The sequence below is a fragment of the Jatropha curcas genome, unplaced genomic scaffold (genome assembly GCF_041381405.1).
Source record: "Jatropha curcas cultivar XTBG-Jc1 unplaced genomic scaffold, XTBG_Jcur_1.0 HiC_scaffold_683_pilon, whole genome shotgun sequence".
Classification (NCBI taxonomy): Eukaryota; Viridiplantae; Streptophyta; class Magnoliopsida; order Malpighiales; family Euphorbiaceae; genus Jatropha; species Jatropha curcas.
In genome coordinates, this window is record NW_028322520.1 from 42,672 (window position 1) to 68,823 (window position 26,152).

The 26,152-nt window shown below is 33.8% G+C and overlaps 6 protein-coding genes and 1 pseudogene across 6 annotated transcripts; 4 read left to right on the forward strand and 3 right to left on the reverse strand.

The window, feature by feature from the left end:
• The first annotated feature begins 1,243 nt into the window (after positions 1 to 1,243).
• Positions 1,244 to 4,222, forward strand: LOC149491750 (phosphoribosylformylglycinamidine cyclo-ligase, chloroplastic/mitochondrial-like; annotated as a pseudogene).
• Positions 4,223 to 7,239: 3,017 nt separating this feature from the next.
• LOC149491751 (uncharacterized) lies at positions 7,240 to 9,596 on the forward strand. Its single transcript, XM_089717061.1, has 8 exons — positions 7,240 to 7,357; positions 7,754 to 7,818; positions 8,022 to 8,108; positions 8,380 to 8,497; positions 8,592 to 8,648; positions 9,061 to 9,125; positions 9,266 to 9,349; positions 9,588 to 9,596. The coding sequence occupies exons 1-8, from the start codon at positions 7,240 to 7,242 to the stop codon at positions 9,594 to 9,596; spliced, it is 603 nt and encodes a 200-aa protein (XP_089573187.1).
• A 359-nt stretch (positions 9,597 to 9,955) lies between these two features.
• On the forward strand, positions 9,956 to 14,327 carry LOC149491752 (uncharacterized). The gene is made up of 13 exons (XM_089717062.1): positions 9,956 to 9,978; positions 10,086 to 10,132; positions 10,491 to 10,560; positions 10,652 to 10,714; positions 11,216 to 11,305; positions 11,395 to 11,433; positions 12,057 to 12,206; positions 12,292 to 12,369; positions 12,445 to 12,530; positions 13,004 to 13,052; positions 13,149 to 13,229; positions 13,423 to 13,516; positions 13,974 to 14,327. Exons 1-13 carry the CDS (start codon positions 9,976 to 9,978, stop codon positions 14,036 to 14,038), a joined length of 915 nt encoding a protein of 304 aa, XP_089573188.1. The 5' UTR covers positions 9,956 to 9,975; the 3' UTR covers positions 14,039 to 14,327.
• A 362-nt stretch (positions 14,328 to 14,689) lies between these two features.
• Positions 14,690 to 15,517, reverse strand: LOC149491753 (uncharacterized). The gene has a single exon (XM_089717059.1). The coding sequence runs from the start codon at positions 15,389 to 15,391 to the stop codon at positions 14,867 to 14,869; it is 525 nt and encodes a 174-aa protein (XP_089573185.1). The 5' UTR covers positions 15,392 to 15,517; the 3' UTR covers positions 14,690 to 14,866.
• Positions 15,518 to 18,937: 3,420 nt separating this feature from the next.
• On the forward strand, positions 18,938 to 20,083 carry LOC105642591 (uncharacterized). Its single transcript, XM_012227465.4, has one exon. It carries the CDS (start codon positions 19,169 to 19,171, stop codon positions 19,673 to 19,675), a length of 507 nt encoding a protein of 168 aa, XP_012082855.2. The 5' UTR covers positions 18,938 to 19,168; the 3' UTR covers positions 19,676 to 20,083.
• A 1,291-nt stretch (positions 20,084 to 21,374) lies between these two features.
• Positions 21,375 to 22,015, reverse strand: LOC149491754 (uncharacterized). The gene has a single exon (XM_089717060.1). It carries the CDS (start codon positions 21,853 to 21,855, stop codon positions 21,541 to 21,543), a length of 315 nt encoding a protein of 104 aa, XP_089573186.1. The 5' UTR covers positions 21,856 to 22,015; the 3' UTR covers positions 21,375 to 21,540.
• A 577-nt stretch (positions 22,016 to 22,592) lies between these two features.
• On the reverse strand, positions 22,593 to 23,594 carry LOC149491755 (uncharacterized). The gene has a single exon (XM_089717058.1). It carries the CDS (start codon positions 23,282 to 23,284, stop codon positions 22,742 to 22,744), a length of 543 nt encoding a protein of 180 aa, XP_089573184.1. The 5' UTR covers positions 23,285 to 23,594; the 3' UTR covers positions 22,593 to 22,741.
• Positions 23,595 to 26,152: the final 2,558 nt, after the last annotated feature.

Below are 26,152 nucleotides of genomic sequence, written 5' to 3' on the forward strand. Positions count from 1 at the left end.
TTTGCAGATTGTTTGTGATGATGCCGTCGAACCTTTTGTGGCATGATTTTAAGTTTATAGTTTTTGTGCTCTTCCATTCGGATGTTGATCTAGTTGCTTTTATTATTATCTCAGGAAAAAACACTATGATTTATGTTTTTTGATCTATTATTATGTATTTGTTCCAGGTTTTTTTAACTTAACTTTAGTGTATTAGAAAGCCTATTGGCTTGGATTAATTGTCAGGATAAGTTAAGTTTTTCTTGACATATTAATAAAATAAATTGAATTTACTGATAAAAAATGTTGATATTTTAATTTTATTTATAGTAAGATTCTCATTGATGATAATATTAATAGTTTGATTTTTATATTTATTTAAAAAATATATTAAATAAGAGTAAATAGTATTACATTTGTCACATTTGAGAAAATAATTTGTTCTAAAATATTTATCACATTTGTGGTTTCACTGAATAATAAATATTTTTTCATATTTATCTTTGTATATGACCAATAATTATTACTTAGAGAATTAGGATTAAATTAAAGATAATATAGTCAAATTTTCAATAATTTATTATAACTTAAATAAAATTAATGATTTTCTTTACAGATGTGAAATTTCAAACGTGATAAGTATTACAGAGCAGATATAGTAATAAACTTGAAATATTGCTCTTCAAACAAAGTAAACTTTAAATATCGTTCATTTTTTAAAATGGAACAAAGAATAAAAAAATATTTAGGTGTATGATATTATTTTTTTAAAAAAAATATTTTCGCTTAAAAAATAATTAAGTTTTCTTAAACATTTAACTTTATAATTTTTTTAGGAAACTATTAAAATGTTTTTCTATATATGGTCATGGAAGACATTTTGTTTTTTTATTAATATTACTAGAAAAATTATGTTTATTTCTTAATAAAGTAGTTTGTTAGGAGTCAATAATAAAATGACAGTAACATCCTCCTAACAATTTCAAAGTTTGAAATTATGATCTTGCACGATAATAATAAAATGATCTTTTAATATATTTATTAATGTAAAAATGTAAGCAATTAAATTAAATTAAATGTAAGATTAAATAATAATTTATCTCCCTTAATTTTGAGAATTTTATAAAATATAACAAAATAAAAACAATTTTAACTTTTATGTTATACACTAAAATTAAAATTAGCTTTATGCAATTTAAACTCCAAATTTGCACAAGATATCCATAATAAAAAAAGAACCCTAAGTTGCTAAGAGCAATATACACTTACCGAAAGCGGCGGTATGCCCGTTACGGTGCGTCAATGCTAGAAACTGTGAAATCCAACCAAGGCCGTATCTCTAACCTGCTTTCCTCATTCCCGCTCCGCTGTCTCTGCCCACTGCCTTTATCACTTTCGGCGACCTTGGAATCTCACTCCTTACTTTGCAATGACCACCAGCTTCGCAGCAAACACAGAGTTATCGCGTGTTTTCGCAGCTTCGACCGTAGCCTCTTCCATTAAACCCAAAACAAGCCGACTGTCTACATGGGGATGCACATTTAAACGTTTATCTTATAGATTTCCTCTTCTATCCGCTGCCGCCACAAACAAGGGTGGTGTATTTTCCATGTCAAAGGAAAGTGATAAGACAGGAGGACTCACGTATCGGGAGGCGGGTGTGGATATAGATGCTGGGTCTGAGCTTGTTAAGAGAATTGCAAAGATGGCACCTGGAATTGGAGGGTTTGGGGGCCTTTACCCTCTTGGTAATTATTTTTCAAGGCTTTTAAGTCTTTATTTCGGCTTCATGAACTGCGTTCATTGGCATGGCTAGTCTAACAACAATTATATATGCTACTGTCAGAAAAGCATACATTTTTTAGTTGGAATCCCTTTCTCTTACAAGTTTCAATAATTTTGTGCTCTATAGTATTCGTACATACCTTTTATGCTATTTATATTAACTTATTAGAACTGTGTTTTTATATGTATTCTCTGTTTGTCAAGGTATTGTGAAAAATCATGTCCGAAACTATTATCCTTAGGGGACTGAAATTAAATGCTGTTGTCATTTTTTAACTGTTTTCTGTGTTGTGGATTTTGTTGGTGATTGCGGTTTCATCAAGTATTCTGATTATATTCTGACGAACAGGTGATTCATACCTTGTGGCGGGCACGGATGGTGTAGGAACTAAACTTAAACTTGCATTCGAAACTGGAATCCATGAAACTATTGGGATTGATCTGGTAATATTTGAATTAGTTCAATTGGACATTGTTTTATTTGTTTGGTTACTAGTGTATTTACTTCCTAATACATTTCCATTACAGGTTGCAATGAGTGTCAATGATATTGTTACCTCTGGAGCCAAACCACTATTTTTCCTCGATTACTTTGCAACAAGCCGCCTTGATGTTGACCTTGCTGAAAGGGTAAGATAATGCATTTGTTTTATTTTCCTTTCATAGTTTGTACTATTGTGCGGTAAAGCAAACCGCACTAACTCAAAATTTCTCTTATTATGTAGGTTATAAAAGGCATCGTTGATGGTTGCCAACAATCTGACTGCACTCTTCTAGGGGGAGAGGTACTCTGAAAATTTTATTTCCTACTCTCTACTGATTCAATGTCAATGGCTGCTATAATTCCGTTCACTATGTAGTGCTAAACCTGTTAGACATAGCATAGATCATATTATAATTTTTATAAAGAAGAACAAGAAAGATGAGTCCATGGTTGCTTATACGAATAGAGAAGTTGTGAGAATGTATTGTTTTTCCATTAAAGCATCTCATGTAATTTATTTTGTCATTTTCTGCAGTCTGTTTAATAGACCTATAGTTGGCAGGACTTAATAGTGAAAATTTTCTCCATAGTAAAAGCTTCTTGCGTTTCTTTCTACACAATACTTAGAACTTATCACCAGAACTTACAGTTTTGCTACAACATAACTTCCTTTCAGACTGCCGAGATGCCAGATTTCTATGCAGATGGCGAGTATGATCTCAGTGGTTTTGCAGTTGGCATTGTTAAGAAGGACTCAGTAATTGATGGGAAAAACATTGTGGCTGGGGATGTCCTCATTGGTTTGCCATCTAGTGGAGTGCATTCCAATGGCTTCTCTCTCGTGAGAAGGTTGATTCTGGTTAAGAGAATTATTACCTTTTTTTTTCCATCTATTGAATACAATGTTTACTGCACAGTGATTTTTATTGCTTTCCATAGAATATCATCATCAATGGACATATGCATGTATTTACAGGGTTCTGGCTCGAAGTGGCCTTTCTTTGAAGGACCAACTTCCTAGTGGAGGCATTACATTAGGGGAAGCTCTTATGGCCCCAACTGTGATATATGTCAAGGAGGTTGGTTACCAAGGTTTGCTTTATTTTTACATTATTATGATTAGGGTTTTCATATTGATTACATTCTGATTATTTTATTTCCAATTAGGTGCTTGACTTAATTAGCAAGGGAGGTGTTAAAGGCATTGCCACATCACTGGAGGTGGTTTTACAGACAATATACCTCGAGTCTTTCCAGAAGGCCTTGGAGCTTTTATCTACAATAACTCCTGGGAAGTCCCAGCTATCTTCAAATGGATCCAAGAGGTAAATCCGTAAATAGATTGTAGATGGCATATTTGAATGACATAGGGCAGAATCATGTTTCAATTGCCATTTCATCTCACCCAATAATAATTTGCAAGATTCTATAATTTTACTTCTTGCTGTCTATACAGTGGCAGAACATGGAGAGAATATTTGAATTGGACTATAAGATCTCATCGTATAATTGTGGCTGTTATATGTATTTTTGGTGTGCTATTCATGCATTTTGGATGACTTTACCTGTCTGTGTTATGAGAATATTTATAATTGTTGCTCGTCTTTGTACCAGGCTGGAAGAATAGAAGATGCTGAGATGAGGCGAACTTTTAACATGGGCATTGGCATGGTTCTAGTGGTAACTGAGGAAGCATCTCGAAGAATACTTGCGGATGGACATTATAAAGCTTATCGCATTGGTGAAGTTGTAAAGGGTGAAGGAGTGAGCTTTAACTAAACATGCAAATCTTGACCATTCCTTCAGAACGTTTTACCTAAGATTAAGAATACAGCGAGCAGTAGCTTTTTTTTTTTTTTTCTTTTCAGTCATTTTCACTTAGGTGAAACGACATTGACTGAATTATATAAGCGGAATTGTGTAACATTGTAAGCGGAATTATGTAACATTGGCTGAAAGAAATAAACTTTTGAGTTAAAATCATGAGTCCTAATTGTTTGCTTTACTAGCATTTTATATTTACTATGAATTGCCATTGTTTCCTTACCTTTGACGAGTGTTGTGGTTTTAAGCAACTAAAGAATAAACAGACAGTAAAATCAGAATCAGTTTTCAATCTTGAAATGAAATCATCGTCCATTTATTTATTCCAAAAAATTGATAGATCATCTGAAATGCTATCATAACTAAAAAGCTCTCTGTTGCAACAAGTGGTACAAGTCAAAACTGAAAGCAAAATCGTGGTGATAATTCTACTGCCCCGTCTGCTCTTCCTTTATTCTCATAGTTTACACACAGATTATGTGCTCACTAATTTTTTCTGGATCTAGAACATGACTGGTTCGACGGGAGACGCTCCTTAGCCCCTTCGCCCAATGCAAAGCCATCTTTGATATTCTTCCAGTCTTTAGCATTGGATGGCAAATGCTGTCCATTCCCGTTGAATTTTCTTCTGGATTTTGCAAATTACCCCCTTTCCCTACTGATTGGGCAGACTCAACTTTGCTACCATTCTTCTTTAACTGTTGCAATCTCTGCTCATGACTCTGGGATCTTTGTATTCCATTAGGTTTCAAGTTACTTCTGCGATGAAAATCTTGCTGTCCATTGTCGAAGCCATACAGATTATAAGCAATCATGTTTTTGGGCGGAAATCTCAGCGGAGGCACAAACAGAGGCATCTTGTTTCGGGCAGCCAATAGATTGAATTCCAAATTTGCATCTGGAATGTTTTCCTTGCGTGACTTCTCATTGGGGGCCTCTTGCCTGTATTCAAACATAATTTTTTTTAAAAAAAAGGTTATATATTGTTTGGTAATAATTTCGCATTTAGCTGGCTGGTAAGAGGTATATAGACAGTACCTTAAGGGGATTTTTGTTGAAGATGGAGATCGAGTTTTCTCCAATCAATTCCTTTCTCCTGAAGAACAATTTCTCTAGGTCTCGCAGATCCAAAAGGGTTTGGTTTCTGCTTTTGCTGGAGTTGAGCTTGTGCTTGAGCTACTTCTTCCTCTTCTTTTCTCTACCCATCTGCCCATGATGAATGTACTTGACGATCCAGCCTGCTTTCGCTTTCCACCATTTTCACTTTCTTTTTCTCTCTCTCTCTCAAGTCCAACGGCTCTTTTTCGCTGTTTCAAATACAAAAATTGTGGGCCTGATTTAAAGCAAATGAGTTGGTTAGTATAAAGCAAGGATAATTTTGTAATTTTGAAATCAGAACTGCACCCAACCATAATTTTATGGTTATTTAAGAGATTTTTACCAATAAATACCCAATTTTTTTAAGCAAGATATGAGAGAAATAAAAATATTAAACTCCTATATCATTCATAGCTACCTTTGAAAAATTAGGAAAACCCATAAATTCACTGATGTACTTTACATAAAAAAAATTCATGACAATCTAATTTTTACACCGACTCTTTAATACTTCAATTTATAATAATTATAATTATTAGACACTCTTAACTTTTAAAATTAGATCAATTAAATACTATTTAAGATTTATAAAATATAAAATTCTTATTTTAAAAGTTCTATAACCATATACCAAATTAATATTTTCAATGTAAAAATAAAAAATATTAGAAAGATATTATTATTATTAGTATGGAGAGACGTGCAATGTAGCCAAAATTCATAATTTTATGGGGACTTAATAGATCACTTCTAAGACTTAACCTTCAATTTCACCGTGAACTTTTTAAATAGTTGCAATTTCGCTCTAAATCGATCTTATATCTTGAATATCCTGAACTTATCAACCTAATTGCAATTACACTTTAATTTGAATTAATGCCCAACTCATTATTTTGCATCTTAAAATTGATTCGATTTTAAAAATCAAATATTCAATCTTGATTTTTGTATATTATTATATGAAAAGTTGGGTTTGATTTTATATTTAGTTGCTCATAATAAAAATGTTATGAATATTTTTCGCTAAGGATGATGATCTTTGCATTAAATTATATTTATGTTTATTTAAAAAAATAAAAAATCATATAATTAATAATTTAAACTATAATTTATAATTACATTTAATAAAGTTCATATTTGGAAAAAAATGATAGCAATAAGGAGGACAAAGTAGTTTGGCGTGGCTTTTCCTCAAAGTCTACGGTGGAGAAACCATCCAAAATGATACTTTTTGATTGATATGATTCTTTTAAAGATAGCATACTTTTAATTGGATCCTTATTGTAAGAACTACTTTAAGCATCCCAAAAAGATGTGGTTATTAGTAATAGGAATAAATCAACCAATCGCATAAAAATTAAAAGCATTTTCGCTAGACCCAATTTAAAATATCAATCATGCACTAATTAATTAATTCTTCGTTCACTTTTATTTATCATTTTGAGAAATTATTTTCTCTAAAATTACATGTTAATTTTCAGGAGATTAAAAAATATTAATTATTTCTTTAATTATATAAAAACTTTAAAATAGGGGTTAAAAGTGAAAATTACAAATTCTTCAAAAATCTTTTTGAAAAGGAAGGAAAAGGATATCAATAAAATGGAATGGTCACAGTCAGGAAATCTGCTTGATGTTTTCATTTTCCCTATGATGGGTAGATGCTGATTGTCAATTACATCTAAATCTAAAGACGTAGTTACCCTCCAACAGTGATATAGTTCTCGATTTATATATGATGATGAAGTAGGTTTTTTGGTCGTTTCATTAGATGGGCGTTGGGCATCGCATTCAATAACTGCAACAAACGGGTTACTAAATTCAGGGACACAAAATAAAGAAAAATAAAAAAAGTTAAGAGGGAAAAAAAATGTATAAATACCTACTTAGCATTAGCAAGTCTTTGAGCACACTCCATTCTCCTCTGTTAGGATCTTTAAGATTCGAACGCAAGTTTGTAAGAAGCAACTTTTGCAATTGCAGCTTTCCCGCTCAGACATTCATACAAGCACTTTGCCTACATACAGAAACGAGCCACAAAAGCCAAAGCCAAAGAGACACAGAAAAGAATGAAATACGTGCTGGTGACAGGAGGAGTCGTGAGTGGGCTCGGCAAGGGCGTTACCGCGAGTAGCGTAGGCGTCGTCCTTAAAGCTTGTGGTCTTCGAGTCACCTCCATTAAAATAGGTTTCCTTTAGCTGTATTTCTTTATCTGTTTTGTTTTGGCGTCTGCTTTGATCTTTGTGTTTTGCTGTTCTATTTATGCTGCCTTTTGCTGTGGGGCTAATAACGTGTATTGCTTGAGGGACTTGATTGATTAATTTTTCCATTGTAAGTTATCCTGTTTAATTGTATTGATATTGCTTGTTTGGCATTTGATTTTAAGTTTTGGAACCCAAATTTTTGTTGGTTTCTTATTGAGTGTTCGTGTTCATGTTCAGTTTTTTTTTTATTTTTTATTTTTCGTTAATCAATTTATTAGTTCATCATATATTATTACTTCTTTGCTGATGCAACTAAACAATTTGAGGTTTGATCGTAGAGCAATTACAGCTCTGATGTCTATTTGTGCTTATCTTGCAGATCCTTACCTGAATACTGAGGCTGGTACCATGTCTCCTTTCGAGCATGGGGAGGTTTTTGTTCTCGTATGGCGGGGAGTTTAACCCTTTCAACATTTGCTTTTCTTACCCCTTACTATAACTCTTCTCTCAGTCATTTATTTATTTTTTCCTCTTATTACAGACAATATAAGACTATATATATATATATATATATAAAAACTGTTTTTGGTAAGGAAATAATGTAATAATCAATATTAACAGGTTGTATACCTTGGTTTTCTTAAAAGGTTGATTTAGATCTGGGTAACTATGAGCGGTTCCTGGACGTGACGCTCACAAAGGATAACAACATTACAACTGGAAAGATATTTCAGGTACTTAAACATATTAAGTAGATATAATGAAGCAGATTTATGAGTGCTATATTCTGAGTAATTCGTCTCTCTCTCTCTCTCTTTCTTTTTTTTAAAAACTTTAATCAGTCTGTGATTGAGAAGGAGAGAGAGGTGATTATCTTGGGAAGACTGTTCAGGTGATGCTTTACGTCTGACTGGATTATGTTTCTTAATGTATTTATTTAATTTTCTTTTTTTTTTTCTTGCGTGTGGAAAGTATTGGTAACTGACTACCTTGAGTAATTTCCAGGTTGTTCCACACATCACTGATGCCATTAAGAATTGGATTGAATCAGTTGCTGTCATTCCTGTGGATGGAAAGGAGGGCCCTGCAGATGTGTGTGTGATAGAATTGGGAGGAACTGTAGGTGGGAGCAGTGCAAATATGGATTGATGCATGTAAAATACTATATCTGCTTGGTTTTACATGAAGGATAATTTGTGCTTTGTCTTCACTTTTAGGTGACATCGAATCAATGCCATTCATTGAAGCTTTGCGTCAATTGTCATTTTTGGTTGGTAAGGATACACTGTTTTCTGCATCTTCTGTGACACTATGAATTTCTCTATGTTGATTTAGTTACTCTCTGGTTTGATTATTAGCACTTATTGATTATTATCCCTAGAAGATATCTTGTGAACTTATTTAATTAAGCTGTTTTGACTTGATACTTCTCAAAAATTCTAGTTTTTTGACTTTTGTTTTGTGGTTTATTCTGTTATAAAAAATGTCCTTATTTGTGTGGCTATATATGTTAGTTGAGCCAATTAGTTGATTACTCTCCATAGAGGGTTAATTGTTCCCATGGGGAAGCTAATGGGAATTGATGTTTTAGAGTAATGGATTTCTTTTCTCATATACTTATGAATGTTTGCAAACAGACAATTTCAGGATTAATTTAACAATTTCTCATGTTAATTTCCTTTCCAGGACAAGATAATTTCTGCCTTATCCATGTGAGCCTGATACCTGTGCTAGGAGTTGTTGGAGAGCAGGTCATATTGATGCATTTTGCTTTATTCTTGTTAAATTTATATAATACTTCTAATTCTTCATGCTGGACTTCATTTGCTTAGGTCAAGTTGATTATATTCTTCCATTTCAATGTTCATGACTCTGCTTGTTGTGCATGCAGAAAACTAAGCCTACACAACATAGTGTCCGTGAATTGAGAGCATTAGGCTTGACTCCTCATCTATTAGCATGTCGGTCTGCTCAGGTATGTCATTTCCTGTGCTTGACACCTATCTGTTTGGAAGAGGGTCAATGGTTAGAATACTTTGGCCAAACAATCTTTAATTTCACTGGGAATTGCATGAATACTTCATTCTAGAGACTCTGGTAGTAGATATCATTGTAGTTCATGTGTGTACTATCCTGTCTTGGGAAATCTCCTGAAACTACTAGAGACTGGTTATCTTTTAGATGTTTGGTGTAGTTCTTTAATGATTATGCAGTTGCATTAGTCGTACCTCAATTTCCATGAGGAAAGTTTTGAAGTCCTTGTATACCTTTTCTGTGTGCTAGAACATGAATGTCCAGAGGCGTCATTGTGACGTTGGCACCTTTGTTTGTACTAATATATACTTCTATTTTATATTTGACAGTTTAAGACGCCAACTGAATTTTTGCTAATTATTTTGCAGCCATTGTTGGAAAATACTAAGGAGAAACTTTCTCAATTTTGTCATGTTCCGGTAATCTTAACGAGCTTTACTTCATACTTGCTAGTGATGTTTGTCTTTTATTATTTGAGAATATCATTTATCTCCTTGTAACTCTACAGGCTGCTAATATTCTCAATATCCATGATGTTCCAAACATTTGGATATCCCTTTATTACTTATGGTAGGCTATGTATCAGTTTTTGGTTCCACTCATAATAATATCACATTTTTTAAAAAAATTTTAATATACTTGTTTTAATTGACTTTGATACACTTTTCCTTTCACAGAACCAAAATGCTCATCATGCAATTCTAAATCAGCTTAATCTACTCAGGTTAGTTTTCCTTTTATTTGTTGTTGACAACCGAGGCTTAAATCAAACTCGCACTATTAGAGGCTCTAACGAACCTTTACCCATTCAAAGCTTTTAGTCTAATTGAACGAAGCTGGTTGTCAATTTGATCCTAGCTAAATTGAGCCGCTCAATTGATTGCCTTGTATTGCCTTTTATTAATAGAGACTTTGTGGCAACATGTTGATTATACTGTGAATAATTATTTTGTGGGAACAGCTAACTGGTTATGAACTTGTTGAATGCTTCGGAAAGGAAAATGTATCATAAATTATGAATGAGACGCTGAGCTCAGGAAGTTTGGTTATATTAGCTAATTGGCCATAATGTTTTATTTCAGCATTGCTGCACCTCCTGATTTACAAGATTGGACCAAGATGGCTGAGACTTACGATAATCTCACTAATTCTGTAAGCATTATTATCAGTTATCTTGCTTGTAGTTCTCTTGTTTCATAAACTCTTTCTTGTTCTTTTGACAAGATGAGAATAATGTGTGCAGGTAAGGATTGCGATGGTAGGGAAGTATGTCGGCCTGACAGATTCATATCTGTCTGTTGTGAAGGTTTGTCAACTTTTATCTTGGTGTTTTAGTATGAGGAAGAAAGAAAAGCTCAATGTCATGGGCAATTTGAGTGACTACTCAATATTGTGTGTTATTTTTCACGAATTTAAATTGTTTGAAGATAGATATCCTGATATATATTAAATGCCAGTTTTAAACAATTACTGAAAGGCCTTATATTTACACAGAGGATAAAGGTATTATTTTTTTTTTTTTTTTGAGCAGTATTATGTTGTCATTAACTATTGTTGTTATCTATGATCTACAAGATTTTAAAGAGAAGTTGTGCTCTGCACATCTCAATGGCATTCTGTTAATGTCTTAGAAGAATTAAACTTCTGTTTTAGAATAATAGCATATGTTCACCAATTATGCATTCCATTGTATTTTTCAAGACCAAGCTTACTGAGCCGAAATTTGTGTTAACAAACAGGTTTGGCTGCTTAAGATGTAGAAATCATATCCCAACCTCTTATTATTCATTCTGTATCGTGCTTGCAGGCCCTTCTGCATGCTTGTATCGCATGTTCATTGAAGCCATCAATTGATTGGATTGCAGCTTCAGATCTTGAAGATGATAGTGCAAAATCAGTACTGAATCCTTGCTAGTTGCACGTGCACTTTCGTTATGGATTTTGTGAAAAGTTTGCCCTCTGCTAACATTTTTCTATCTTAAACAGACACCAGAAGCTCATGCTGCTGCTTGGGAGACTTTGAGGGTAGGCTTTACATGCCAACAAAACTACTTGCTTCTCCTTTTCCTTGCATTGTCCATTTTCTTTTAGTTCCTGCTACTTTTTCCCAATCCTTATGTCAAGATCACTGTTATTCCCTTTTGGTTCTATCATTTTCTTTTAATTGCTTTGCTTTTCCACTGTTGACTTGGTGCTTGTCTCCATGCTCAGTTGTAATCATTTCACAAATTATTTATTTATCTATTTTAAAATAATTGATAATAACAAGGTAGCAACTCTTTATTGGACAAGGAGACAGGCCGGTTCATTGCCTAGGGCCTAGTTGCATAGAATGGAGAAAGGGTAGAGAAAAGGAAACATGATATACTATAGAAAGGGTTTTGAATTAACTTGTGAATTGTTGTTTTCAGACTTAATTTCATTAGGTGCATGATTCTTGCAATTCTCCCTTTCTCTCCACACTCCACCTACTTATTTATTTTCTTTGATTTAAATCTTTATCTATAATCTTCGTAGTGAGCAGCAAAAGATGAAGTTCTTAGTAGAAATAAAGGGAGAAGGCAATTGGGGATGATAAGACTGAATACTTTTCGTCTTCTCTTCTTTTCTCCTTTTAATTGTGTTTTTGACAAAATCCTAATTTGCAGAATGCAGCATGTGTCTTAGTGCCAGGTGGGTTTGGAGATCGTGGTGTGAGGGGAATGATACTGGCTGCCAAGTATGCCAGAGAAAACAATATTCCTTATCTTGGGATTTGCTTGGGCATGCAAATTTGCGTGATCGAGTTTGCACGATCTGTGAGTGATCCTTTTCTTTTTCTTATTTTCTTAAAAAAATAGAATATTCTACAACTGTGCAGCCTACTCTAATTATTCATTTCAGGTTTTGGGTATGGAAAAAGCAAATAGCGAAGAGTTTGATGCACAGACATCTGATCGTGTTGTAATATTCATGCCTGAGGTATAAATCTACTGTACCATTTACTACTACTTACTTTTTGCACATAGGTGTCATGCTTATTTACATCAAGTGCAGGGTTCAACTACACACATGGGAAGCACAATGAGACTAGGAACTCGGAGGACACTATTGCAGACACCTGATTGCATTACCTCTAAACTGTATGTTCTTTGTTTTTGCCTCATAATTTTTAAATGAACGGGAAACTACATAAAATCTCCTTGTCACTGAAAATTAAAAATACAGTTCAATAATTATTTTCTCAATTCGCATGCATATTATCTTTCCTATGGACATTTTTGCCCAGCTGAAGTCCACAAAACTAGTGTGTGTTTCATTCATGTATGAGATGTAGTGTTGCACCCATAACCACTCAAGCCTTCTCTTAGCTTGAAATGGGAAATTTATGTTATCAGCAATAATAATATCCTACTGAAGCCAAAGGCATGATGACAAATTGATAAAACAAGTCTGGATTTTCTCTTCCCCGATCATTTTATTGACCAGCAACCTGTTACCTGAAGCTGTATATTTGAGGCTTCTGCTGATGTGATGGAACTGGAATGGACAATCTTTCAATCTGAATATTTTGATGTTTGCATTAACTTATTTCAATTGATTTTTCAATTGCCAGATATGGTAATTCTCAATACATTGATGAACGACATCGACATAGATATGAGGTCAGTTGCGTGATTCTAATTTGCAGGAGAAAAGTGCTTAAATAACAGTGTGTCTTATTGTAGGAAGGGCCCCATAATTTTGGCATTATACTGCAGGTAAATCCAGATGTGATTGGAGTTCTAGAAGAAAGAGGCTTGAAGTTTGTTGGGAAGGATGAAACAGGAAAGAGGATGGAGGTCTATTTTCTGTCCATTAGCTTGCTTGTTTTTGTTTAATTTTTTTTTCCTTTTGTAGCCAATCCATTTCTGACACGTTGAAGCTCACTGGGCTTCAGCTTTCTACCTGCCATTCTTTCTGCTGAAGCGACATGAGTCAATTTTTTTCTTAGAAACGATGGAAAAAATAAGCTTAACTCCTTTTGCTGTACAGATTTTAGAGCTTCCAAGCCATCCTTTTTATGTTGGTGTGCAATTTCATCCAGAGTTCAAATCACGTCCCCGAAGGCCCTCACCTCTATTTTTAGGTACTTATCATCATTAATTGAATCATATTTTCACCAATGGCCTGTATCAATACACAGAAGGGAAGATCAGGAATATGATTATATCCTTGGAGAAAAAGATTGGCCCGGAACAGCGATAAAAACAAATCTTCAACTTCCAATGGTTTTGAGCGATGCATTTTATGGTTCTGAGTGATGAATTACTGGTTTCTTGTTTGTATAATCAACAATAGTTCCTTCACCTTTTCCATTTCATATGTCATCATCAAATTACTTTATTTGATTGGTCTAACATATATGGAGAGAGTTATCTATATTTATGGAGAGAACCTTGAAAAGTCCTCTCGTTGAAGGCCATAATGTTATAGATCGAAAATGAGTAGTATGTGCTCTCTGAAATTTCTATTTCTTGCAAATTAGTTATTGATTTTTATTGAATTTGGCTGTTAGAGTTATAATTATGGCATTCATTGTGTAGGTTTTATATTGGCAGCAAGGGGGCAGCTGGAATCGTATCTCAATGGTCACCAGAATGGAATTTGATTTGAGTGAAGCTTCAAAGTCAAGCTTAAGAGGTAATTCTTTCTCATGAGAAAGGAAAATTTTGGGGAAACTAATTAGATTGATGAACTATTAGATTTGTAAGTTGTTCCTAATTGGGGCTTTGTGGGTCATTTGTGTTTGAACTGCGGTTTTATATTTGATATCTGAATTATTATAGTTGGTTGGCGGGGGCAGCTCCTTACTGAACTGGTCCATAAAAGTCATACCATACATGACTCCCAAATGTACACTAGTTATATAAATATGCAAACTTTAACTTTTGCTCCTAGATATTTATCCAAATCGTATCTATTGCAATGAGAAGACAAATGTTCATAGGTTGCTAGTTTTGAAATAGGATAATATGCTTAGTTAGAATGTAGCATTATCCTAGGATAAATTACTAAAGCCAATTTGGTTCAACTTCAAAATGTAGAATGGGGAGGGGGAGGTATTTAGGAATTTCATTTTAAGATGTCTACTTTTTTTCCTGTAGTAATCAAATTCAATTAAATTAAATTAACTTAGGCCTTTATATTCTGTTTTCCTTTGTCAAATTTATGTTCTAAGCAGAGAAAATATTTCCATTATTATAACTGCCTCTAAACAAATAAAGCATGACCATAATCATAATGTAATCGCATAAGAATATTTCAAACTCAATGGAAGCTTTCTGGTGTTTACAAAATGCGGCAAAATACTTATTTTACAAAGGGTGGAAAAAAAAAGAAAAAAGAAAACAGATAATGAATCTGCAAAAAGTTGAGTATCAAAACTGGAAACCAAAAACAAGGAAGCAAAAAAAATCATCTCCAGAACAAGAGATGATCAACTTGTGCCTCTACTTAGCATCTCATGGTATTGCAAAGAAGATACTTGTCTTTGAAGCCTTATTTGCTCATAAAACTTAGCTATAAATTCCTCAGCTCTCAAATCAATCCCTTTTTCGTCGTCTTCTGTAACTCTCTCCTCAAAACCTTGATCATATCCACAATCCTCCTCTTCTTCTCCACCTTTCAAGAAACTCATCCTTCCTGCTTGATATTCGCTGACTTGATCAAAATCATAATCAAAGTCAACTTGTGGTGTAATGCAAGGAAGGTTGAAACGCATGGAAGCTGGGCGGTGCATCTTCACATGAAAAATGGGAGTCTTATCAAAGGAGAGCTGGCGCTCTCCGTAATGGAGAGGGGTTGCATTACTATTGTGGCCGAAGCTTTTAAGAAACTTTGGTAAAAGACGTAGTTCCACCATTAAACGTCTCTTGAAAATACCGCCTTTTCTTGCCCATAACAATGCTATGCGCAGCAGGTTCCATGCTCTGCGTGTAACATCACTAGTTTTTCTCGCCATTTTCGTTTTTCTGCTTCTTTTAGCTTTTCTTGCTACTGTTAGGATACTTGTTTTGTGATATCAGTAACAAAATCACTCTTCAGTTCGAGGTTTTTCGAGCTGATGGATTGATTTGATGGAGTGAAATGGCATGCTATTTATATGCATGTCTTGGATTTCGATACGCGCTTTGTTGGAGAGAGAAGGAGAGTCCTTAAAAGTTAATCTTCTTTTTCTTCGGAAAGTCGAAAGAAAGTTGTTCGGTGTGGAAAGGTAACTTATGGGCGGTGGTCCCAGTTGGGACACGGCTGTACTAGCTGGAGCTTTCTTTTTGTTTTTTGGTTTATTGTTTTTTTTTTTAATCGAAGAAGATTCAAACATCAGACGACACCGTTACTCGAGTTTTGTTTTGGTGTGCTGGTTAGAGCTTTGTTTGTTACCCATATAGCCTTTTGCTTGTAGGACTTTTACCAACTGTTCTGCTTAATTCAATTTCAGTTGTTTAAAAAAAATTAGAAACGAAAGGGTCGAGAGAAGTAAGATTCCAAAATTTGACAGGTTTTAGAGTCTTGCATCCTCAAGAAAAATTCAATTCTTTAATATGCGGATCCTTTATTTTTACATAAACATGTAAAAGTACTTTTTTATTTAAAAAAATGTAATAGTTTTAGCCAAATATAACTATTTTACGTATTATTATTTATAATACTCAAACCTATATTTTTTTAGTAGATTATACATATATTTATTAAGTAGTTTCTGAACAATAGTTATATATCCTGTAATTGGTTATTATAAAATTTTCATTGCATATGTATGAAGCAAGTAAATATTTTCTTAAATATTTTTTTATAATTTAATCAAATATAGTTTTACTTTTTTTAAAATTTTATTTATCTGATAATTCATCCTTTCCTTGAAATTACTTGAATTTTGAAAATCAAATGCTCTTAAAAGGTTAGTACTTAGTTGTATGAAGAAGGGTACTTTGGTCACATAGTGTAAAGATGTTCTAGAAATAAACAAATGATTGCAGCAAAAGGCCCCGAACGAACATGAAACTAACACAACTTTGATTGGAGTTTTTGTCTTTTTATTGAATAAAATAAAAAAATTCTGGTAGAGGTAATGTTCTTTCTGCTTCCAGGAAAGGATCTTAAGCAACAGAGAAACAGGGAAAGCTTGACCCTTAATTTCTCATTTCATTTATTTATTTGTTAAAACGATAAAGACTTAAGAGAAAAAGAAAGCTTGGAATGCTAATATTATGACTATGAATAAAAAAAATTGCTAAACCGTGTTTGGGAGCTGTACTAATCATATGGTGTCTTTTTCAAATAATGTCTGCTTAATTTTTAAATCACAATGTGAATCTACAACGAAATACTTGCAAGAAAGACATCCTTTTTTTTTTTCCCTTCATAAATTAAGACTGGAATTTAAAAATATATTTATATATTACTACTATTGTAGCAAAAAGGGAGACTTGGGAGTTAACAACCAGAGGTCAATGCAATAACTAAGGAAGAAACTAATAAATTTGGTGCATGAAATGACTTGGCTGCCACTCAGATTCATGACTTAATTTAGGGCATTGACTGTTGGCTAAGGCCCTTGTGAGCTTTTCATGGCCCTTAATTATGGGATAGTCCAATTTTTTATTTTTTTTATTTTTTATTTTTTTATTTTTTATTTATTTTTTTTTTTGGGTGAAAGATGGTCTATCACCTAATTTGATTGATTACCTAAAAGTTAATATTATGCATTATCTATGCTGCACAGAAATGGAAATGCTCATAAATGTAGAAATGTGGAAATGATATGGGAATTTAAATATAATGTTCCACCAACAAACAATATTTTATATGGAAAATAGACCACGAAAACGTTCCAAGACAGATAAATGTTAATGTCTGAGAGTTTCCATGCATAATAGTAGACTACCCAACAAAATTATAATTTTTTCATAGAGAACTTAAATTCCAGATAAAGATCAATTAAAATACTTGTAATAATTGGTGAAGCTTTATTTTGGCTGTTTAACTCTTAAATATCGTATAATTAATGTGGATCATTAGCTTGATTCCAAAAAGTTTTATAATGCCATGATAATCACGGAATGATAAGAAATTTGTATAGCTGTCTTATTATATATATTTTAAAGAAAAGATAAGACGTTTGTATTTAAAATCTATAAGTTCCATGTGATGAGGATATCCAGGACAAGTAATGTAGGTAGGAAGCAACAATTCCAGGAAGCAATGACCAAGTTTAGGGTTTGAAACTTTTTGCTCCTCTTTTTCATAATAACGGTTAGCTGTTCCAGAAAAAGAAAACATCATTATGACCGGTTAGAGTGGACTGGCTGGCTGGATGGCTGGCTGTGCTATATAGCATTTCAGGACAGGCTAAGGGGGATGGACCGTTGTATGATGGGCCCTACAAAAATAAATTGCTACCCTTGTAAAATTGGCGTGACATCTGTTACGAAATTATCTGGCGTCCACAGTATTTGTCAATTGTCGTGGTTTTGTAATTGTATGTCGTTGAAGGCTCAAGGTGAAGTGAAGCTATACTGCAAGTAAATTTTTACGTAACAACATAATTAAGCCAAGCAATTACCAGCTGTAAGCTCTATCATACTTTAATTCTAATTTTCTGAATATCATAAGTTAAAACCTAGATATTTGCCACCAGAAACTTCTTTCATTATTATTATTATTATTATTATTATTATTATAAAAAGTCAATAATTGAAAATAAAATCAGAGTTATAAGATTCAAATTTTAACATACTTGATAATTAAACATACTTTGTAGCTTAGAAATGGGAATTAAGGATAGTTTAAATAATGATATAGTCATAATAAAGAAATAAATTACAAGTTCGACGTCAAGAGAAGTACATTTGTTAGGAAGATCAACAACGTTTTGCACTCTACAGCTCACACTGGAAAAATAGAGGAATACTTCCTGATTCTAAAGGAAAAAAGAAAAAAAAAAGAAACAAATTATAAGAATTACTTAGGTTTAAAAATTGTGGTTGAGCATGGCCAACAAGGATTAGTGATTTATATCAACATTTAATTATTTCATGGGTGAAATTATAATTATTTGATTTGCTAGATTTAGATAATTTTTCCTTCTATAACTTTTTTATTAGAGGGAAGAAAGTTGGGTGGTTGATCACACAAACTTGCGGTCACAAATTACACGAAAATGCTGTTGAGAAAAAGACATAACTACAAATCTTTGAATGTAAATTAATTTTATATCTAAAACAAATTGAGAATACTATTCATTAGTTTCTTTTTCTTTTTATTATTTTTTGTCTTTGAAATTTGCTTTTTCTTTATTAGTTTTTGAAATAACCTTAACCTAATAATATTTTTTCCTTTTACAAATCCAACTAGAATCCAAATTGGAATTTTTGGTTATTATACTACATAATAATAGAGCAAAAGCCTAAGCAAAAACCTCAGAATATACTCTTTTATTCCTGGTAAAAAATTTATTGCTGGTAAAACATTATTTCTTCTTTTCTATATATACGCGTCTCCTCCCTTCTTTGTTTCCTCAAGTTTCTCCCTTTCTTTCGCACTCTCACCGACAGCCCTTAGCGAGTTAGCGGGGCTGAAAGCTTTGAAAAAGAAAAAATCCTCCCAAAGCAAGTTTTTTTCTCTTTGATGGATCGAAACTCATCAAACATCGCTGTTCTTGACGAACCACTTACCGTGAACATAGCAAACTTCGCTATTCTTGATTCTCCGGTTGCTGTGAACAAAACCAACAAAGGCAATGTTGAGCGGGGGTCGTAATTTCGGATGGACGAAGAAAGGGAGCGGTCCCATGCACCTCATTAATAAGCTAGCTACGCATGTACTAAATTTTAACAAATCAACTGAAAAGAAAAAGGTCCGTACCAATGAGACTTCTATGTGGGAAAGTATTGTTTGTTCTATCCGTCCTCTACACTTACAGAGTCAAGAATCTCTACGTTACAGCATCGACTGCCGTCCGCCGCGGGAAACGGTGACTTTACCAACCGTTCAGGCGTTTGGTGAAGATATAGACGATTTTACGCCACCCATGTCTCCAAGTCGAGCTTCTTCGTTCTCTGATAATGCCATGAGCCAATATGCATCGGCAGTTAATCTTCAGGAGCTTGATGATGAGGGCAACGTAGACAATCAAGAGTACGAATTCTACGACGGAGATGAAACGATAGACGTTAAGGCAGAGTTGTTCATCGCTCAATTTTATCAACAAATGAGGCTTCAACAGGGCCAGGCTGACAATAACTGAGGTTTGCATGTTCCATGCAGGGAGGGGAAATAGAATTGCGCGAAGACAGGTGTGTGTTTTTGTATGGAAGTTTTTATTTTCTGTAGTCGCTTTTGGGTTTTTATATATTGTAATATTTAAGTTGAGAAAGAGATTGAAGGAGGAAAATAGTACTGTGGGTATGGGTTTTGTTTGAAAATCTATATCTGTGTCTTTAAGTGTTTTGTCATTCGTCTTTTATGTTGATTTTGTGTATCAAAAAGAAGCGAGGATCCAACATCTGCAACTTTAGTTGAAGTTTAGGTACGTTCCTGGATCCAGATTTTGATGTAATAAATAAAAGAAACATATCACTTTTTTATATCTTTATTGATGTGTGTATTATTTTGTCAAATCATCTTCTGAATTGAATCTGTTTCTGTCGAATAATTTCTCAGTTTGGTTATGGTTATGGTTATGGAAAAATAATCACTGTTCTGATACAGAAAAATTTGTTTCTGCGTATAAATAGAAATGGGGATTAAGAATCGACTGGTTTGTGGCTTGCATGGGACAGGGAGAGTGGGTTGGCAGTGGTAGACAATAAAAGTGGATGGTGGATCTCATTGTAGCTAAAAACCCAGGTAGTTGGAGAAACAAATTCAATGCATGTTTCGTGGTAGGCCGGTAGCGGTACAACGTGCGTACTGGGAATCTAAACTAAACCCATGCTTTGATTGATTGGATATGGACGGGCCTCTTTCTCTTTTGGGAGTTCATTTCTTTACTTGGTGTGGTCACCCTCATCGGGGCCCATTTCTCCATTATAAACCTAAAAAAGAATAACATATGAATGGGAAGAAAAGAATGGAAGGTTGGTTAGTAACTCTTTTCAAGTTTTGATTGGTAGAAAATTTAAAGAGAAAAGCTTCAACTATAGTGTTAACAGACCGGGTTTCAAATTCTCAAACATATTACTCCCTCTATTTCAAAATATTAGTCAATTTTTTTAAAAAAGTAATAAATTATATTTTTCCATCACTTTCGATGTCTCATATTTTTAAAAAAATAATTCGATTGATGGAATTCAAGGTTTTGAGATAAATAATAACTTTATAAATTACTATTAATTTTATTATAATAAAAGAATTAATTATTTAATTAATTGTTGTGTAAAAATCTTAATAACTTATAACAGAGCGAGTAATCATGTTTGCATGGTCAAAAAGATGTTGAAATCTAAGGACAACTAATGGTCATTTTACACACTCTAGGACCAGGCCTCATGAGTCATGCCGCCAACTGCATCAAAAACACATTGGTGAAACAATGTCCAATCACAGGCCCAAACTTTAATGGGCTAAGCCGTTAATCTGGGTATTCACTATTCATGAACCGCACTTCTCAATCTGTCCGCAAACGAACTGAACCACACTAAGACTATAATCATAAGTTGAATTGATGTGGTTTCAGTTTTGTATAAGTTGACCAAATCCAACCATAGACATTAGTGTTGGATTAGGCTATGAATTTAATAGTGGCACACATCTCTTGCTTAGCGAGTATTAATCTTTAATTAAAATTCAAATCAAATGAAAATGACAATTATTAACTAGTAAAATTCACCTATTAAAATTACTTTCCAATATCAAAAATTCTATTGACTGACAAAATGAGACCAATATATCCTTTCAGTTTGATAATAATAAATAAATAAAATAAAAAAGAAAAGAAAAGGAAATCCAAAGGTCCAATACTCACAGGATGCACCATTTTTAACATAGACAATAACCAAAGCTAGCTTTAGCTTACCATTTCCCAATCTAAAGTATACTGCCACATTCGCACAGGGGACCACTTGATATGGACCCTTGCCACGTGCATTAATCAGTGCCGTCAAATTACTCTTAGTAACCATGGATGATCTTTGAGCACTTGTTCTTGATCCAACGCAGCCCGTTCTTCAAAGACGTCTTGACTTTGCCTTCCACTGTGTAAACTTTATACTTGGCAATCCTTTTCTTCCGCTTTGTCTCTGGATCGCTAAAACCCCAGGGCGTTGACGTCGTACGAGTCTGCCTGGTGGCGCGAGGCGGAATAGACGGCGGATCGGGAGATTGCGGTCTAGTGGCGTAGATCTGATTGCTAGTTCCAAAACTCCTCCCGCTTACAATCTCGAACCTCCGGTCACCGCCGTAAGATCTTTGACCGTACGAGTCCATATCGACAATCGTAGCCTCGATGGTGAGATCAAGATAAGAGAAGAGAAATGTATAAAAGAAATGTTAGGGTTTATAATGTGACGCTATGAAACAGGCGAAGGGCATAGATGGAAAATAAAAATATTGCAGTTATCGTAGAAGAAGAAAAAAAAAAAAAACTGCAAAACAGAAGGATAGAGATAAACCTTTATTTAGGCTTTTGGGATTTTTAACCAATATAATTTCCATATTCTTTGCAACTCTGTGTTGAAGTGGTTGTGGTCTCATTACTCGATGAAATATTTTATTTTTGATTTGATTAAAAATAATTTGAGAAAAAAAGGGAAAATGATATGAAAAGAAAATAATTTAGCTGGAAGGTTTTTTTATGAGGAAATGGACAGCCAAAAGCTTCTGTGTTTTCCTATTATTATGATGTAGATTTAATTAATTGATTAATTAATTAATTATTCTCTGTCATTTCTTAAAAGGTAATTTGAAATTAAATATGCTATGAAACAGCTTAGAATTGCAAGATGCTTTCCTGCTCGCTAGTCACATGACAATTTTTAAAGTATGCGCTTGGACAGTGGAATCGGCAATATTAATTAATATTAATAAATTGGGTTCTTGTATTCCTTCTCCTTTAAGATTTTATTGATGATGTATGATGTTTATAAAATTAAAATATACATTATAAAAAAAATTAATTGAAAGGGTATTTTCTTAATAAAATGTAAAAGGTTTATAAAGTCGCATTGCATCAACTTCAATACTGGAGCGTTTTGAATATAAAATTATTGAATTAATGACAGACTTAATTATCACAGGTGGAGCTGAATAAATTCACAACTCACGTTAAAATAAAAACAAAAAAATTGCCTGCTTGAACTCTTATAATAGAGAACTAAACTGAGGGCGTAAGTTTAAGACAAAGATCAATCCCTGCATCTTCGTCAGAGATCAATTTACCAGGAAATTCAACGAAGGATGATGGCGTTGAAGCAATAACTCGAAACGGTTGCGCAGCAACATAAAGTCGAGGAGGAGTTGATGGAAGCAGCAAGGGAGACGTCGATGGCCTAAATTTAGCAGCTACACCAATGTTTCTAATAAATCCTCCATTATAAATAATGGAAGAAGACGACGTTGATTTCATGGCATGTGAGCTCAAAATTGGAGCAGCTGCAAGCAAGCGTCGATCGCAATGGTATTGTGCTCTTCTCGCTCTTTGCCTCTCTCTCTTATGTGCATTTTGATGGCCTCCTAATGCTTGTGAGTTGGCAAAGGCTCGCCGGCAAAAATGGCACTCGAATTTCCTGCTCTCTAAACAATTTTCAGTTTTGTCTCGGATTTCATCGTCGTGGTCAGTTAATGGAAAACCAAATAATTTCAGGGCGGAAGGCTTCCTATCGGATGGTTGGGATGGAGATGAAGTCTCAGCTGCCATTTTAGTGAACTGAAGTGAAGTGAAGGACCGTCTCTTTTGCGAAGTAAAAGAGCATTTACCCTATATTTATAGACACGGAGATCATAATAGTAATAATATATATTAACACAAATTAATGCTATCATATAGGTAGAAATTAAGGTTGTTCTATGTAACGATTTAATGTGCACGTGTTGGTTTTAAGTTGCCTATCGAAGAATTTCGTGAGCAAGCAAGCCTATCGTATTGGTGGCACATAAGGGTTAGGCTAAAAAAAAGTGCCTGAATGCTTTAAGGTTTAGGTTCACTTGTCCTCTTCCTCTATCCAAAATGGAAGCAAAGCAGGTGTGATGTGTCTAAGTAATTGTACGACGTCGTGATGGATATATCAATTGAAACGAGACAACACGAGGGGATGCTACCAGAGCAACCCGCGTCTATGTACGTGTGCGCAATTTTTTGATTAATTGGTTACATATCATTATATGGCAACGTGGCATGTATTCAAATCCTAAAGCATCCAAACAAATCCTATCCATAAGGTAGATTTGTTTTTTTTTCTCTTGATATATAAAAGAGATAAAGCGACACAAATTAAAGAGAAATGTTGCTACTGCACCATTATCATAATCCATTTAATATTTTTGCCGTGACAAAGTGAAAGTGAAGTATAATAAAGAAAAACCAATCGGATACTAACGTAATTGGTATTGTTATTAATGTAAAAAAAGTGGGAATTCAAGTCCTTTAGATTATACAAATTTTCATCAATTTAGTGAATTAAGGAGGAGGGGCCTCATGTTGTATAGTCCATTGTCTTATCTCTTTTTTTTTTTTTTTTTTTTTTTTTTTTTTTGGGAGGTGAAATTCCTCTCGAGCCATGGAGCATAAAGGTTTTTAACCCTTCTAATACAGTGTATTTCCCGGAGATCGAACTTATATTCTCACCCTTCAAGGGATTGAGGTGGTAACACTTCCGTTGGTGTTATTTAAGTTTATTGAACCTTCTAACGAATAAAAAGATATAATAAAAAATATTTGTCTACATTGGATAATTATATACCAAATAATAGTTAATTGAATTAAAAAAATGTTATAATTTATTACTTTTTTTTTTACTTATGCGTAAAATTATTTTTTAGGAAAATGCAAAAAATATTAATATATTTACATTTGTACAAAATAATTTTATTAGATATCATGTAGGGAATTCATTTTAGATAATTAGTACGAACCATTTGACGTACTTTACCTAGTGTATATATTTGACACGTGGTACATCTCTCTCTCTCTATATATATATATATAAATTTTTTTTTTTTTTTGAGAAAGTCCTCTCTACATATATTTCTTTTACCTAAGTCCTAACTCCAAATTGCAATTGGCTCATTAACTGACAAGATAGGGTGTCGGCCACTGAACGTGCTCATGGACAAACTCGCATCCTTCACCCTTACATTGGTGGGGCGTGTTTTTTTTATCATACGATCACAGTGTTTCCCACAATCTAAGCTTGATTGACATTTCCTTTATTTCCACTGAAATTTATTTCTGAAATTATTATACAGGCTTTTTTTTTTTATTTTGGGTAACAATTGTTTCTTTATCTTGGAGTTTGACACTTGCTGACAAGGAACTTAACACTTAAAATCGTACGACGTCACTTTTGTCTCTCCTTGTCCTTGAGTAGTTCCACAAGTTAGAGAGCAAAACGAGCAGCACCAACCTTGGGGTTCTCATGTTTATTATCCTCACGCGAAACACTTATCTACCGCTGGTGATGTATTCGTACGTACACCAATCAATTATAAATTTTAAGTTTAATAAATAACCTATGATATTTCTTTGTCATAAATCAAGGTCCATGTTCTATATAGTGATTGGTGATGGAATTGTTTGGCCATTAATTACCCTAGGCCTATCTATATATTATATGCTTGGAAGTTCTTTATATTCTGGTGATAGCATTGCTCAATAATTGACAATCCCGTGTGAAAATTCTGAAAAGATGGCTAAAGAGTGTATAGCCCTTGCTTTGCGCAGCTCCCAGTCTCCCACCATTTGCTTCATGGTGTCAAATCATGCATACTTTAGATTCCGGCAGTCGGAGAAAGTCATTCTGTACTGAACTGGTCCTCCACAGGTTACATGCACCATTTCAAGAAATTAATTATTCAAAAAAAGACAAATTTAAGAGATAAATCAAAATTTAATCATGATTAATCACATAAAAGGTGATTAATTAATAGTAAGCAGGAGTCAAGCAGCTGTGCTAGGGTATTTACAATCAGTGACTTTCTATAAAACTTTGGCACGCCAATGTCTACGTACCTCTAGTCCAAGAGTGGTGGATATATACATTAAGATATTGTAGCCTAATACGACAAATCGTACAAGATAACATTGTGCCTAAGTATAGCTATCTAGAGATTGATGCTTAAGACAGTACCATTCCTGTTGTGTTCTATCACATCTGTCTTCTGTTATTATCAGTTTTCCCCTTTCGGAGAAATTCTCGTTTGATGAGATATTTTTTTTTTAAAGAATATTAATTAGAATACTAAAATTTCACTGGGTTTAATGATGGCTCTAGCAAACGGTGGTTAAGCGTTCGAAGAAATGGAATTAAGGAATGTTCTAAACAAGCTGTTTATGAATTTAGGTTGAAGAATCAATGATTCCATATATCATATCAGTTTTACTTTAAAACATCACAAGATATTATAGAATCCTTGAAATGACCCCACTGAGAAACATGATTTAATACCGAGAGCTTATGAATGGCTATTAATCAATCTGTTCGGAGTAAGGTCAACCCTGTACACTTGCTGGTTTGTTTCTACTTGGTGGTGCGTAACACTTTTCGGCTGTTGTCACAATTTCGTTCAA